This window comes from Danaus plexippus, chromosome 25 (assembly GCF_018135715.1).
Source record: "Danaus plexippus chromosome 25, MEX_DaPlex, whole genome shotgun sequence".
NCBI lineage: Eukaryota > Metazoa > Arthropoda > Insecta > Lepidoptera > Nymphalidae > Danaus > Danaus plexippus.
The window spans coordinates 3503003-3520317 of NC_083553.1; the positions used below are offsets into that span (position 1 = coordinate 3503003).

Genomic DNA, 17315 nt, shown 5'->3' on the forward strand with positions numbered 1-17315 from the left:
ATAGTAAATATTTTCACTGTTGCTTTCATATGCAAAAAAGAAAAAAAATAAATCTTTAAAATATCCGATTTATGTCGATGTAACAGAATGACAGTAATTCAATAATTTGTCAAATTATCACAATAAGTCAATAACCAAAAAAATATATATATTTTGAAAGAGTATCGATTAATAATAATATGAATTATATTAATGTAGAGAGTGCTTCATTAATTCTGCTTTCGTTAATTTTCTAAACATCCAAATTCAATAATCCAGAAATCATGAAGATTCTATTACAACTAAATCGATTATCTAATACACTAATAAAGAACTATAGCACCGCACCAAAATCTCTGTCGGTTTTACGTGTCGGTGAAAAAGATTATCCTACAGATGACTACACAAACGTGACACCAAAAATAATATCGTATTTAAATCGCAACTTACATTTGAAAAAAGATAATCCGCTTTCGTTAGTCCGACAACGAATAGTGAACTATTTTTACAAATCCTTTACAAATAGAGGCAATCCGTTATTCAGTGTGTATGATAATTTACCTCCTGTGGTCACTACAAAGCAAAACTTTGATGATTTATTAATACCCGAAGACCATCCAAGTAGGACAAAATCTGATTGCTATTATGTGAACAGATCTGTATTACTCCGAGCTCATATGACGGCTCATCAAACTGAATTGCTCAGATCAGGTCTAGATAACTTCCTGATGATCGGAGATGTGTATAGAAGAGATGAAATAGATTCAACTCATTTTCCTGTTTTTCACCAAGTGAGTAGTTTTTTGTGCTTGCTATTTATCCAGACAGGAGTGTTGTGGATTATAGTTTAATAGTAATAAATTTAACTGGATATATTAAATTAATATCCTCCTTGCAGCAAGAATATATATCTGGGTTGTGTACTTCCTGCCAGCTAAGAGGTTAATTATTTTAATAAATGTAAAGTATTTTATTTTATCCTGACATGATAAATTTACACTTATTCAACATCTTCCCGATCTCTAATTGATTAAATGAATATGTGACTTATTGTATATTTCAGGTTGATGCTGTGAGATCTCAACTCAGAGAGCAACTTTTTGAGAATCATCCCGACCTGAACATCTTCGAACCAATATACGAACCAAACGATCCAAATGCTTTCGTAAACTCAATATCTGACCCAGCGAAACAAAGCTGTCATACCTTGGAGGCTTCAAAGTTGATGGAAACGCAGCTGAAGAATCATTTAATCGGTTTAGTCAAAGTATTGTTCGGTGAAAGTATCCAATACAGATGGGTTGAGGCGTACTTCCCATTTACTCATCCATCATGGGAATTAGAAATATATTACGAGAATAATTGGATGGAAGTTTTGGGCTGTGGTATTGTAAGGCATGAAATTATGGTAAATGCCGGATCCAATAATAGCATAGCTTATGCATTCGGACTCGGTTTGGAGAGACTGGCTATGGCGTTATACAAAATCCCAGATATAAGACTCATGTGGAGCACTGATTCCGGGTTTCTGAGCCAATTCCAGAATAAGGATGTTGATGCCAAGATAACATACAGGCCAGTCTCTGTTTACCCTCAGTGTAAAAATGATCTGTCGTTCTGGTTGCCACCAACATTAACTGTGGAAACATTTATGAACAATGATTTTTACGATCTAGTCAGAGATATAGGAGGTGACGTCATAGAACAGGTCTGTCAAACATTAAAATTAATAATATTATAATGACTTTCCTGAAAAGACTTACATTTACGAAAGCATTATTAAATCTAATTATTTGGCTGGCAACATTGCTATTTAACCTGATTTCTAGCTTGAAATGATTTTATTGAATGACATAAAAAAAAACTTTAATTTAATTTTCAGGTTACCTTAAAGGACAAATTTGTTCATCCGAAAACAAAGAAACACAGTTTGTGTTACAGCATCGTGTACAGACATTTAGAACGCACATTAACACAAGCAGAAGTTAACAAAATACACAAAGAAATAGAAATAGCTGCGATTAATGCATTTAATGTTGTTATTAGATAAATAAATTATAATATTTTAAATAATTCTTTCGTTTTTATTCCCTTGTTCTTTTTTTTTTATTTATTTATAATATGGCTCTATACGCTCTGGTTTTGTGAAACTTAAGCCAATATCAACGTTTTTATTTCTATTCTTTTTAATGTCATTTTTTTTAAATATCGAATTATTTTTTAAACGTCAAAACATAGCGTTACCTCTCGGTGAACGACCTCAGCAGTATCAAAGTTCTTAGTCTCTAGTCGCAGCCTTGTTCATTCACAAATCCCTCTTTCCATAGTTCAGTATAATATCGGCGCAAGACAGTGGCGACATCTATAAGGAAACACCACTTACCAAAATGAAGAAGAAGATAAAGGTGCATATTTTAAAATGTATTTCAGGATTGAAAATAAAGTATTGTTTTCAAAATGGTTTCTTTTTTTATTCATAAATAAACACGGTACAACGACGTACCAAGACAGTTATGTACAGAAATATCAGAAATCGGCCGAAAGAAATGTACTCTTATTATCTCTCATTTATAATTCCAGTGAAGGCCGCATTTCACAAAAATACCTAGACTTCTAAAACATTCAACATCTCGATCAGAGATGATTAAAATGTAAAGAATAGATATATTTGTAGAAGAGTTGGTTTCTCAAGAATTATCTAAAAAATAATTTAATATCTAACCATAAAATCTTAAGCACTAACTGTACAAAAACAACGCTATCACAGTTTTTGAGAATAAATCTTAATATACTCAGCTTCAGTGACAAAGTAATGATGTTTTTAACAAAACTTTAATCACGAGATCATCTTATAACTTCCAAAAAACTTGATATAACCGAGTACTTGGATTAAGTAACAAAAAAATTACACCTAAACCCCGAGAATACAGTCTTCACCAGAGGTTTGACCCTCGTTATCATCAAAGACGATCGGTTCCAGGCGGGGTTTTAAATTGGAATCAACACTCGAGAAGTTACTGCTCAGATTCTCATGACTCTCCCGCTGCGAGTCATTTGTTTTATTCATATCTACTTCGCCAACGTAACTTCTTCGTCTCAACTTTTTAGATAACGGCTCATCATCAGAATCATTTTCGCTTTCAGTTCTCTTCGAAGTGGTTACATCGGTTAAAGTATCTAAATCTGGATCTCTGGCAATCAAATCTTGTTTTCTTTTGTGTTTAGTCGTCCCTATGATATTTGGTATAATATCGGAGTTCTTCACAAGACTCCCAAGGAAACTCTTACTGGGATTCTTTAGTATGGATGGATGGAAGGCTTTAAACATTTTGATTGGTTTAACGGACCAGTTCTGTTCTTGATCTAAATTATTTTGCTCATTTTCTTTACTCTCGACACATAGACTGTCAGTTGGTTGTTGTTCAGCCATTTCTTTGTTTGGTTTTGTAACAGAAATATTTAAAACTTTTTCTGAATTATCATAAGCCTGTTCGGAATCTCTCGGAGCTTGTTCTGTAGTATACAGATGATGTTTTTCATCAACATCACCTTCTGTTAAGTCGATCACAGTTTGTGGTGGATTTGATACATCTTTCTTTTTACTTAAATTTTTTTGGTTCATCTTTACGCACACGTTTATGGGAATAATTATTCCCGTTTGGATGTCCATTTTGAAGAATTGAGCGTTATTTTTGTGAGCATATTTTAGTTCTGGGAATGACGAGACTATATTCAATTCAGGGCACCTCGTTAACGCGGCTCGAACAACAGCGTTATTGAAAATGGGTTCGCTAGTGACTCTCATAGATACGTTATTGTATTCCTTTTGGAGTGCAGCTGCTGTAACGACAGGAGATTGAGTTTCAGATAGTGATGAAACATTTAGAATTTTCGGTAAACATGTATCATCTGCGGTATTTTTTTCATTACTGACATTTACATCGTCCGTAGAAATACCAGACATCTGCATTAAATCTGATAATATCGTCTTCTTTTTAGTTCCTGTGTTATCGCTGTTTTTACTGTTTGGTTCACAGTCCACAGTTTGTGAATCAGATGTTTGGTTTTGATCTTCTAAACTATTTGGAGTTTCTGTGCCAGAAACTATTTGTTCTACATCAGGTTCCGTCTCTGTTGGGACGACACCATCATCCGGGTTAATTTTTGATGGTGTTGTATCATTGGGGTTCAAATTAACACTAGTTTTCGAGATTTCACTTTTAGACATATTAACTATGGGATGATCGATTTTATTTACGTTACGCAAAAAAGGAATTTCCGATTTGTAATTTGGATTCATATTAATTTCTTTCTGAACTAACTTTATGATTATCTGTACTTTAGATAGCTGATCTTCATCCAACTCTACACCGGGCTCCATGGACAATACAAGCTCCCGATTGGGTAATAGTACCAACTGACAACCCATAGGCAAAACACCCGGATTATTTTTATTCGCACTCAAAATTTTACTGTTCTTACCATCAGCAGACTTAAATGAACAAAGCAAAATTTTATTTTTACCGAGACATATTGGTAAATTGGTTTTATTTAATTTTGAACTGCCTTCAAGGGGATTATTATTAGTTACTTTGCGGGGTGAAGGTGGTTCAGTGTAGTTTGGCATTGATGTCTGACATCCACTATCATTACTGGAGCTTCTTGGCATATCACCGATAATCAAACTTATTGTAGGCGCGGGCATTGGAATCTGATTTTTGTTAAGTAAACTGAGGTTTGCTGCAAATTGATCTTCAAATTCTCCATCGTAATCTGTATTTATACCAACAGACACCTTCAAGACAGGTTCTTCGTCAGAAAGTATTATCGACTCATACTTCTTCCTCTCTTCTTCTATTTTAACTTCGAGGTCAGTTTTACAGCAACACATACAGAGATTCCTACGACATAAATGTCTCCCTGTCCTGTATTCTGTATTAACATAGCCTTTTGTGAATTTGTTTATCTTATAACGCGCCCAACAACAAACATTCTTGACGTCTGTAGTGACGGTAATTAAATTTTTTTTCGATTTTTTGCTTTTATAATGCGATTTATCTTTATCTAATTTCTGTTTTCTAGGTTTTTTCTCCACAACTTTCTCACTTTCAACTGACGAACTAGCAACATCTTCCTGCTTTTGATTGTCGACGTTAGCTTCGTTCCTTTGCCTGGCAATCCTTTTCTTTTTACTTCTTGAAGGTTTCGTTGCGCTCGGTACGTAATCGTCCTTGCATACGCACAATATTCTCTCAACCGTATCAGCAGCTAAGAGACAATCACCTGAATTCATATTTATAGCCGGTACTTTCGGGTACCATGATAACGCCATATGTTTCCTAGAAGTTGGTTTTTGTTTGATTCTAGTCGATTTTGTCTTGTTGCTGTGTGATTTTGGAACTTTTTCCGTGTGTTTTGAATTATCTTCTTTAACATTTGCTTGAGATATTTCATTTTCTTCTACGTCAATACAATCATATTCAGTTTCAAGTAACACACCGCTGTCATTCGGTATTGCAGAATTTATTTCAGATGAATATCCCTTATGAGTATTTTCAACTTTATCGATTTTTTCAACTCCAATGATATTTTCAACGTTACTAACACTTTCAACTTTATTTATAATTTCGATTTCTTTAATATTTTCAACTACATTTTTATTTTCAACTTCATTGATGATTTCAACTTCACTAATATCTTCAACTTCATGACTATTTTTCGTAACACTGGTGATTGTTGAATCGCGTAAATCTTCTTGACAACTTTTCAATAATACAATCGGTGGTTTGACAACATCTGTTTCGTTGACAGTATCAGAGATTAGAATTGGTGAGACTTCAGCAATAAGAAGACCTTGGTTTACACGACGTATTTGGTCTATATTAGGCAAGTTGATGACTTTATTTCTTTCGATATGCGTTTCGGGTTGGACTTTCAAACGAGCTTCTTTGCATTCGTCGGAGTTTTCATTATTAATATCAATAATATTTGGTGGTTCAATAACATTTGTTACAGGAATATCTTCATCATCGTTTACTATATAAGAGTTCTGACTATCACCTTGCAAGTATAGTGTATTATCAACGAGTAAATCTTCAAATGCTTTGTTGAGATCGATAGTTAGGGGCTTGCATTGCTTTAATTGCAACCGATTGCGTTCGGAAGCGTAAAAGGCTACCGGCAATCTTTTTAATCTCGTATTAAAATCTGGATTCTTGCACAACTGTATAGGGTTGTAACTTTTCACCTTCGGTTTTTGAAAGTACCAACTTGATAAATTTATAGTACTTTCGACTTCTTCGTTATCATTATTATCGGTTTCCGTCTCGGACTCGTCCTCCGGTACAACATCTGTGTTATCATACGTTTTCATAAATATAGGTTTGCTTTCCATATCAGCGTTCTCTATGACACGCTTGTCCGTAACTGTGTTGTAATCTAGGAAACGAAATACATCCATTTCGTCAAGTCTTTTGGTATACACGAGCGGAGTTAGAAGTAGTTTTTTGTCTATTTCTATTTCTTTTTCGGTCGTATCTCTTCTTTCTTCAGACGATCTTTGCCTTATTGTCTGCGGCTCTGAAACAAATATCATAAAATTTTTCTGGTTCATACAAAAGTGAAGTTTTTTTAAATTACTTTTTGGCTTTGATATTAAAATATTAATATCAAAAAGATTCATTATGATGGGTTTACCTTATGTACACTTATATACATTTTAGTTGTACCTGACTTGGATTTTATTGCCAGAGCTATTATTACAAACTTACCTGATGCATAATCTTCATCCACGTATTCGATGCCATAATCTTCAAACTCAATTAGGTCCCGGAGAGTGTTGAAATCACTTGGAAAATAAAAATCCATATCGTTAATAATATTTACACTATCACCTGACTTTTTGGTATTCTCATTCAGATCAGTCTTATCTTTATCTACGTCCAAATCAATGTTGGCTGGCAATTTTTCGATGTTATCGCTAACATCAAGTTCCGGATCCTTTGTGGTTTTGGACGATTCATTAATATACTTGCTATCAACTACTTTTGTAACGATATCCTCTAATATATTGTTAACTTGGGCAGTCGCGTTTGATCTAGGCCCTATGTCTACTTCTATTTCTATATAATCTGGTTCAGGTTCTTTGGCTTTATCCAAACACCCTGTAGGTTGTAAATCATCAGCTCCTACGACTGATGTTATTTTCGGCATGATTTGCTCGTCACTTGTTCCGATTACACCAACTTCCACTTCTTTAACGTAGTTTATCCTGGGATTCTCTGAGGGTATGTACACAGATTCTAAAACACTCACGTCGTCTTGTTCCGATAGTGACTCAACTTTCACTATGCCAATACTGCAATCACTACCATTGTCTTTATCAAGAGTTTTGGGTGATTTGTTCGACTCATCATTACTTTCATCTAAATCTATAGTCTCCACTTCTGGCTCTATAACTTGGAGGTCCGGCTCGTCTTCTGAAAAATATACTGTTTTGATTCCATTGAAGCAAGATTTTTTCTTTCTTTGTGGTAACTAGCATAGATTATGCTTACCTGATACGTTCATCTTTTGTGGTTTCAGACAAACTCGCTCCTGAAATCAGTTCAGAAATTCAATTAATTGTTCTATAAATATATAACAAAATAAATGTATGATTTGCTATAGAACCTACAAAGTCCTCTGGCAGCGCAACTCTCTTCGCTTTAACCAATTCCTCCCAACAAAGAAACGGCTTCGTCACTATTTCCTTGTACCTTGAAGAAAAATATAAAAGTGTTTATTGTCCTGAAATATTTTTTACTGTATCATAGTTTTCTTGGGACTTGTTTACAGATTATCTAACCATAACAATCACTTATAGAAGAACCCAACTGGTAGTTGCAATAAATGTATCAGTGGGGAAAGAATCTTGAGCTAAAGTTTATTGTAGGGTAATTATTAGAAAATATAATACGTTTTAACAACATCCATCTGCAGATCCGTTGGTTTAAAAACTTTGGCTTTCTCTAAATTCTTGGCATCCCCGTGGTATTCGAACCAAAATTTGTAGAAGTTACTTCTGGAAAGTTCTTTCAGCTGATACCAACGCTTCTGGAGCAGCATCGGAGAACTGTGACGTTTACCGCTGAAATTGTTTTTTGGGTTGGCTGTTTAATTCGAATTTAAGGTACACATTTAAGTTTTCAGAATTCCAAAATTCTTGCTCTGAATAGGACAAAAAAAATATCCTATTTAGGGCAAGAATTCATAATGCTTTGAAAATTTTTTTATTCTATATATACGGTTTACTGTAACTTACTCTTTATTGTACTTATTGGTTGCATATAGCCATTGCTTCGCCAAATTTTCTTTGGATGAATATTCCAGATCAAATTCTACCACCAACTCGAAAAGTTCCCTTAAAAAACTCGGTTCTTCCCTATTAGGTAAGTCCTGAAAAGGTTATATTTAAAGTGAGAGCATAAATTAACCATATTGTCTAAATTTTTCTACTAAATCCTGTCTTACCTGGCCTATAACATCCACTTTTTCGTGTACCAACACAAGATCATAAAGCAGCCAATCAGTGACTGAGAGTCGGGCAATTTTTGTTATATTTTCTAACTTATCCTCTGCTGTTAATAGCCTAACCAGTTTTTTTATGGTCAATGCCTTCATTCGTGTCCTGAAAATATTGTAAAGGAAGTTATTTTGAGGCTAACCCAACTTACCAATGAGTTGACGAAGATTTAAGAAAAAGCGAACGGTGGGATCAAAAATAAATATATTACGAACAAATGTTTGTCTACCCTCTTTTCTAAAGAGTTATTTATGTCTCTTGATTATATATATATATCTCCGCTATCAATCTTATAATAATCGCAGCGACATAAACTAGATTCTACCATAAAAAAGTTAAAATATTACCCTCAAATTACAGTTATATGTAATTTTGTCGATAAGTCACTAATAAAACAACTTTACGCTATTAAGCTGATTTCAAAGTCACAACATACCACAACAGTTCACAGTCACATCCGGTTTCTTTCTTCAGTTCCTGCCATGTCTGCGTATCATCTCTATGTTCCTTGAATAGCAGCCTCGCGATGGCACGTATCAGTCGCCGTTTGAACTTATCCAAATCGTTGGTGCACCTCGGCCTTGCGACATCTTCTAAATCAATTTTATTCAAATATTTCTCACTCCCCTGATACTCGCTTTCAAATTTTCCTGATCCCTCCATCTTGCTTCCTTATTTAACGGTTGCTGTTGATTGTAATATTATTTGTAATTTCCTGTCCATGAATAAATACTATATTCTTAGTACAAGTTTATACGAGGTGTTGTTCGTTTAACATTAAATAACTTTCGTAATTTAGTATTGATTTTTGGATGTAAAACTGTTGTCGCTCTGTACGTAGTGTAACGTTGCAAAATTGAAGTAAACACATTAAGGTATGTCTTACCTCCAAGTCTATGGTGTGGACTATGGAGAAAACAATTCTAACTATGGTACCTAACGTGAAAATTAACCTCAAAATTTTGCATATGAATATCCGGCACTGGGATTTAAAAAGACTTATAATAGCTTTTCTCTCTCGAACATTAAATATTAACGTATCCTTAGGAAAAAAAAATTGTATCATAAAACTAAGTATTGAGCGATTAAAATTCATACTGTCGGTAATTAGTATAAAGTTATAACTAGTACTAAGTTACGATATTCACGTAACGCAAGTGTAGTAGTATAATAAAATATATATTTTACTTTTCACTTCATATTGATTCTTCTTAACAACAAAATGATATGTTAGAAAAAGTTTATACATTGAAACATCGCAGAAATCTGTAACATTAAGAGAAGTGATTGTCTACACTCCTTGCATTGGGACAGGAGAGTATATAAAAATTATTATAAATTATATTTCCTAAGTATATTTTATTTCGTTCTATATTATCATATATTCAAATATTAATATTTATATCGATATAAAAATTCACTAATTTACATTTAAAAATAAAACGTATTTTATTATTATCTATTAAATTCTTATATACTACAGAACTGAGAGTAGGTATTTGTTAATTTAATTACATTCCTTATTTCATTAGAAAAAATTAATTGTTGTTAGCTGTATTGAAACAAACGGCTTGTTGGGAACGTCTGAAATCAAATATCCATTGATACTACCTACTTTAAAGTATTTATAAAATATTACAATGCTTCTAATCAGCATTAAGATATTTAATAAAATAATGTATATAGAAGCAAAAACTATAAAACTTAAAAATATTTCTCATTTTGTACATCTCATATAAAATATACGCTTACTCTAAGTTAGCATCGCCACTACACACGGAGCGTCAATAGCATTACATTAATAAATAATCACACATTATAGTAAGAAACGGGAAACGGTTCGTATGGTAGTGTGAACGCAAACATTGTATAAGCATATCGAGGTCGTCTAAAATAATTTTTATAAAAAAATTGACTGTGGAACTATTATAAAAAATGATTAATGTGAATGAAAAATTATTTAAAAAATTTATTAAATGTAAACAAATACGAAAATCTGTAGATTATGTACATAGTTTGTGCAAAAAAATTACAAAAACAGCGCCGTGTCCTCACAGATCAAACGGTATCAAGTAAAAAGGTTTGATACGAACGAATATTTTGTAAATATGTGACATAATTATTTAACACATTAATAAACAAAGTGTATTTATTATAAATAACTATGTAACTTCAATATAATTTAGTTAATTATAAAAACAAAAAATATATATTAAGTTCAAGATAAAACTCTAATGCATTAATAATCTAAACTATATTGAATTAAAATATTTTATTTTAATATCACTTTGATTACGGTATCTATTGTAACAATATCACAATACGATGATTTTAATATTAACAGATTTCACTCTTAGACTACACGCTTTGAAAGTTTGCCACAATTCCATCAAACGTAGTGTAGATCGCACGCGTGTGATGCAAGTCCTCTATGAAATAATAAACTTCGATAAATACTACGACTATATTTTATACAGCGTATTAATGACTTTATTGGATAATTCGTAGCTTTATTCGTCAAATCAAATATGTCTATTTAAACCAAAACATTTTAAAATTACGATAAAAAACAGTGATTTTCCTTTGAATATATGCCTTTTGTATTCTAAAACGCAATACTTTATAATCTGTGGTCCAATGCATACAGCATAAATGAATTTAACATTTATATATATCGTACGACCGGTCCGTGTGACAGCGTACACGATAGTGACGTTTTAGAACGAAATAACGAATACATTAAAAAATATATATTTCTAACTATCATTATTACCTATCAACGAAGCGACGATGCTAGTCTCGAAATCATTCGTATTTTCACACATTCTTATATAATATTAACATTTCATTTAACAATAAAGTATTAATAACTAAATATGCTTTACACGCGCGTACATATGTGGACGCGTTTGGAAACAAAATGGCGAATGTAGACACGTCGGTTAGAGGCGAAGGCTGAAGAGAGAGACAGCCGTATCGCTATCCTACTCGTACACATTAAATTACGATCACAGCGAGAGCGGGATTCAAATATTTTTTGACACTATATTCAATTATAAAGTTAACCCAATTTCAATGAAGCTTTCGAAAAAAAATAATATATGTGTGTATATTACTGTCCATTGTCTTTCACGATTTATAATAAATAGCAAAGTTACCGTTTACCAAAACTATATATAGTTATTCAAGATTAAAAATAAGATTCTTACAAATTAAAAGTTTCAATGGACATTTTAACTTTATAAATTATACTTAATTTTATATATCGATAAAAAATATTATCAGTTTATTTTAATCTTATTCAATAATACAATTATAATTATACCAAAACGTTAAACTTATAATAAAATATACATAATAATAAAGATCGCTTTATTACGTCATCCGATTCAAAAAAAAAACCGGATAGGACCTCGCCTCTAAAGAAAAAAAAAAAAAACAAATTCAAGTCACGCTAGTGGTGGAGTCGTTTAATTTGTAATGCGACTTTTAGGATTCCGTAACCCGAAACCGATGACGTCACGTTAGTTAATACGTTTGTTCTACCCACAACTTCAATAAATTGAAACAACATGTTCCCTAAGATTTATTTACAGTTATTGAAAACCTATTGATTGTCACAGTCGAATAGTAAAATAATGTTTTCTTTTAATATTATAAAATAAAAATATATTTTTCATACATATACATAACAATATTTAAATAGAAGTGAATAAATATGTGATTAATTATAACTTCAATTCAATTAACTTCAATTAAATTCAGATTCTAGCCTCCTTTAATATTACATTATACAAATCCAAAAAAAAAGGAATAATATATATTTTGAAATTAACTATCATTTTGATTGAAACAATAATTATTTATACATTAACTAAGGTATTCAAATACAATTAAACCAAGACCAACCTTCTTTTATCTTTCATTAATCATGACGCTAGATGGCGTTGATGCGTGCTTATACTCAGGACGGTAGTCAGAAAATGAAGATTCTTAGATTAAATAAAAACTTTTTTATATTTAGCTCAAATATATTTATGGTTTAAATTTCGTGTAGTATTCAAGTATCTATCAGATAGTATGAGAACTTCATCGTTTTAAACATAATTTCAAAATAATCTTAGATATTAACAGATTATATCAGACAGTTACAAAATTTATATAATTATATTTATAACAGCAGTGTTGGGCTGTAAATGAACGAAACTTCAAACAGAAAATAGAATGAAAAATTCTTTCTGGAAAAACATGAAAAATATTTCAGTAGTTTTTCTCAAAAAGCCACAGCTCTCTCAATTTTTTATTTTCTGACTAAATACATAATTATCCCTTACCACCTACGTTATACTTTATCGAGTGATACGTAACGAAGTTATAAAAAGACACTATTCTTTTGTTTTCGTTTTTTTAAATATTTTCTATCTTTTTTTATCCATGCGGACTGTAAATGTGCAAAATCTTTCCCATTTATGAATACTTCACAATCATGTAAAAACTAAATATGTATATATTTTTTGTAACTATGTAAGCTTTGGGGAATTGTAGGTCCAAGGAAAGCAGATAAATTTTATAAATAAAGCAGATTTTTTTATTAATGATCGGACGGCTTCTGATTTCATTTTCTACAACTTTTTAACTTCCCTGTGATGGTGGTAATTATAGCTGTCTACAGGTTCAAGTGTATTGACAAAAATGTGACCTAGAAATTTCTTTTTTTTTTTATAAATTTTGATTTATGAATTTCTTTACATATATTTTTTAATAGAACATTCTACTTGTTTTACGAAATAAATTCGAAGAAAAACGAGTAATATAATCATAGAAACAATTGATTACTATGAAAGAACCTTTGCAGGCTTGTTTACATTTTATATCTTGTTTCGCTGGCTGCAGTAAAACAGACGGTAGACACACTACCGTCCAAATTTTTTTACTAATATTCTAAATAACAATTAATAAAAATTTATTTGCTCTTTACATTATTTTGTGATTCACTCATAAACAATGTCTTAAATGATAACTTAATTATTGACATTCTTTCAATATATACATATTTTATGAAAAAAAAAATTAACATCAAAATTTCATTTTCAAAACCGCTATCTAAATCTTCATAGAAAATTATAACACTATAATGATATTTTTATAATATGTAATTTTATAGATTTATCTAAGAATATTGTCTTAAAATGTACAAGGAATATATTATACTACGATATCATACATTCCTTATACATACTTAGATAAATCTAATTACATATAATTATTTATTCAATATAAAAAAAAACTAAATTTATATTCAATTTTCTTTTAAGCGTGACGTAGGTACCATTAGTCCCACGACCGCTTGCTATCGCAACTTCGACAAGAATGACATTTGACGAGACATAAATTTAATTTAATAAAATAATAAAAATTTTAAACATTACCTATTTATATTCAACGGTGTATGCAACAACTTCCGGATTTATTTTACACTCGTTATAAAACAACATTAACTAAATAAACATACAAACATTGTGCGTAATCCTAAAGAGATACACACACGGTGACGTTTGAAAAGAAAATGGCGAAAGTACAAGTTTGTGGCGCTCTGAAGGTTAAGAAAGAGATAGCTGTAAAGCTGTCTTCGTCGCACTTGTAACAGTTACATATGGACAATAGAACGAAATAGTCCCTCATTTATGTTGTATGTACAAGTTTTAAAATTATTATTTTTAATTCCATCCGTGCAAGGAGTTTTGTGTATTAAATAATCCTATATAGCTTATTTGCGATTAAATATTTAAAATGTTATTTATATTAATAGTTTTATATAATAAGGAATACAAATAATAATGTTTTAAGAAATATGAGAATAAATCTCAGATTAATACTCTAAATATCACAATAAATAAAGGTATATTAAACATTTAATAATATTAGAGATTGTTTTGTAATTGTTAAATATTATTCAATGATTTGTATATTTATTTGTTAAACTATTTTAATTTTAAATTCAATGGTAGAAGTAACAAAACGAGTAATATGAAAGTGACAGCCGACTGGCATATAAGTGTTTATCTACACTAGCGCCTTAGTTTGACTTTGGCGGACGAATAAAAACCAATTGTTGCGTTGTAGTATACAAATATTATTGAAATCGGAATTTCGTTTAAAAAAGGCCAATAACGGACTGCGAGACGAACTTATAAGTTCATTTCGAAAGAATTATAATTATAAAATAGTCACAATGTTACTTGACTTTGTATACGTAATAATATAACTAGGTTTGATATTAAGAATTAAATTATTATGAAAACTTCTTTGAAGTAAACCTTTTTTCGATAATTATTATACGAAAAGTTACCCCTCATTTCATGTTTATTTGTTTTATTTTAGTTGTTCACATTTCAAGTACCTTACCTATTTGAGGAAGAATTTGGAACACGTCTACACTTCGTGGATATCAGAGCGGTAATGACACCGTACTCAACTACTTATCACATTTTTTTTATGTCATCCAAAACATTACACACAATTAACATATCTATGTACTAGAAAATTAAATCTATAGCATTTTTCCGATATACCTTAATTATGACACGTTAAGGAAGAACTATTCGCTATACAGTATGGAATCAAAATGACAGTTCGAAGCGAGTGTTAGAGCGAGAGGTTGGACGGCCATCTTATATCGATCTAGGCCAAAGCGAGGCAACGTCGCGTCCATTTTGTTGTTAGCTTCACTATTATATCGATTTCATCATTCTGGAATCGTCCGTCGCCGGACGCGGATATTTCTATAAACGCTGTTAAATTTTTTGGTGAATATTTTTATAGCTTAACGTCACAAGTCACGGTTAGTTTTGTAAATATTAAGCTGGTTGGTTCTAGAATTGATTTTTATCACTAATTCCATTTATTTAAAGTGTTCTTAATATGAAAATAACAAATTTATCTTTCAATCCAGATTGGCACTATATTCACTACTATATTTATTACTTTTGAATAGAATAGCAGCTGACACAGTCCTCTAAAATTAAGAAATGTCCAACAAAAGTGTAATTTTTTACAGCAAGATAGCAAAGATCTACAATACTGTGCCTTGTTACATACTCTGTTTACCTATCTTTATAAATTATCACATTAGCGCAAGTTTTACGATTTACTTACGGCCTCAAAATTCTTACCAAGTTTGCTCCGACAAACTGCATAGTAATCGTTCCCGTTTCTAATTCAATTATAGACATTTTGTATTATAATGTGCAACGATTTTTGGACGATATACTGTTTATACAAACTTGGGGTAAGCAAACTTGGTCAGATGCAACCTCAAGAGAACTCTTAAACGATAAATTGCTACTTAATATGCAATTATTATTTAAGTAACGATTTTTATTTGAACTAAAAATATAATACTTATAAAATTCACGTTAAATTAAGAAAATGTTCATATGTACACGTATTACACCATAAAAAAAAATTCTAATTGTATTTTAAGAATGAAAGTTTTAACATGTCGCCCCAATTTTTGTCGTCACCTATCGCATGTCTCATTGCAGGTGGCAAAGTAAAGATTATAGGAAAGTGGTCAGTCTTTGACATGAGCCTTTATCAAATTGATACTATTTATTGATATGCTGTTAAAATAATCTTCTCAGTTGTAGGTACCTATTTGTTATCTATTATTGATTTTCCATTATTATTGCCATTCCCATTTAAAATTATGATTAATTTTTATGTCAAATGTGCAAGCGAGCAGAGGGCCTGTCTAATGGAAGGTAGTTACCATCGCACAACGACATCTGCTACGTTAACGGATGTTGCAGATGAATTGGCGACCTTTATTGTGGAAGAGGGAGAGAAAATGATGGGAGAAGGGAAAGGCCATCTGCTCTCTCACTAATCGGACGAAACGTAGACATTAAAGATTACATCACATCGATCTTCTGTCAGAGTGTGGTATTTCCCCAATCGAGCCAGCCCGTGTTCGAGCTGTAGTAATTTGATCACAGCAAGGCTCAACCTTAAGGAATATTCATATTCAGAGGGATTAGATTTATTTTATAATGTCGGTTGGAATAAATGAATAAAAACATTTGACTATGGTCTGACAAAAGAATCCTCATTTATCTCTAACATTGACATTCTGTTAGTACTTATTCCTGCGTATATCATTTCAGAGGTTAAGTTTTTAATAAATAAATGATATCTACATATAAAATAAGTTTATTATTAAATGGTCCACAATTTGCATCGTTTATAACATTTTTCCCAATTTGATCAGCTCCAATTGGATTAGAATTTCGTACTACGTTGGCGATTCTTCCCTATTACTGTTCCTGTGTAGTCAATGTCAATGTGTGTCAGCAATTTTTAAATGACTCAGTCGCCGATGCCCAAAAACTGCCTTCTATCAAGTTGTTAATTAATAAACATATCGCACAAATGGCATTTTAAAAAAGTATAAAATGATAAAAAAAAACGAAATCTAGCTAAGCCTGGAGAGATATCTAAACGAGACTGCCTTAAAGGATTATCTAGGAATCTAGAATTCGGTGTAGATAATACAAGATGGCGCCGACTTATTGACATATAAGTATATAATTTTACACAATTGTATAAAAAAATACGACTTCTTAGCGTCATCGGAAGAAATTATTAGAAATTAGAAGTACTATCTTTACTTGAAACGATTAAAAAGGTGTGTATAATTATTAATTCGATTGATGGAGTAAGTACAGAAGTACTCATTACTTATACAAGTACTCCAAAGAAGTTAGAACTAAGC

General features: G+C 31.5%; 2 protein-coding genes and 1 long non-coding RNA gene across 6 annotated transcripts; 2 read left to right on the plus strand and 1 right to left on the minus strand.

Annotated features, from left to right (window-relative positions):
• Positions 1-129: 129 nt before the first annotated feature.
• On the plus strand, positions 130-2052 carry LOC116775243 (probable phenylalanine--tRNA ligase, mitochondrial). Its single transcript, XM_032668098.2, has 3 exons — positions 130-770; positions 1043-1687; positions 1862-2052. The coding sequence occupies exons 1-3, from the start codon at positions 264-266 to the stop codon at positions 2027-2029; spliced, it is 1320 nt and encodes a 439-aa protein (XP_032523989.2). The 5' UTR covers positions 130-263; the 3' UTR covers positions 2030-2052.
• Positions 2053-2425: 373 nt separating this feature from the next.
• LOC116775131 (uncharacterized) lies at positions 2426-15134 on the minus strand. 4 transcript variants are annotated; one of them, XM_061524553.1, is made up of 9 exons: positions 14948-15134; positions 8979-9228; positions 8491-8647; positions 8282-8415; positions 7937-8107; positions 7655-7736; positions 7536-7575; positions 6750-7454; positions 2426-6558 (listed from the first exon to the last, which is right to left on the minus strand). In XM_061524553.1, exons 2-9 carry the CDS (start codon positions 9203-9205, stop codon positions 2891-2893), a joined length of 5184 nt encoding a protein of 1727 aa, XP_061380537.1. In that variant the 5' UTR covers positions 9206-9228; positions 14948-15134; the 3' UTR covers positions 2426-2890. The 4 variants fall into 4 exon arrangements, with proteins under 4 accessions (XP_061380537.1, XP_061380534.1, XP_061380535.1 ...); XM_061524550.1 differs by having other exon boundaries at positions 6750-7457; positions 14948-15133; XM_061524551.1 differs by lacking the exon at positions 14948-15134 and adding an exon at positions 11316-11446 and having other exon boundaries at positions 6750-7457.
• On the plus strand, positions 15037-16594 carry LOC133319554 (uncharacterized). The gene is made up of 3 exons (XR_009753123.1): positions 15037-15348; positions 16087-16191; positions 16280-16594. It is a non-coding gene; the product is annotated as an uncharacterized LOC133319554 (long non-coding RNA).
• The last annotated feature ends 721 nt before the right edge of the window (positions 16595-17315 follow it).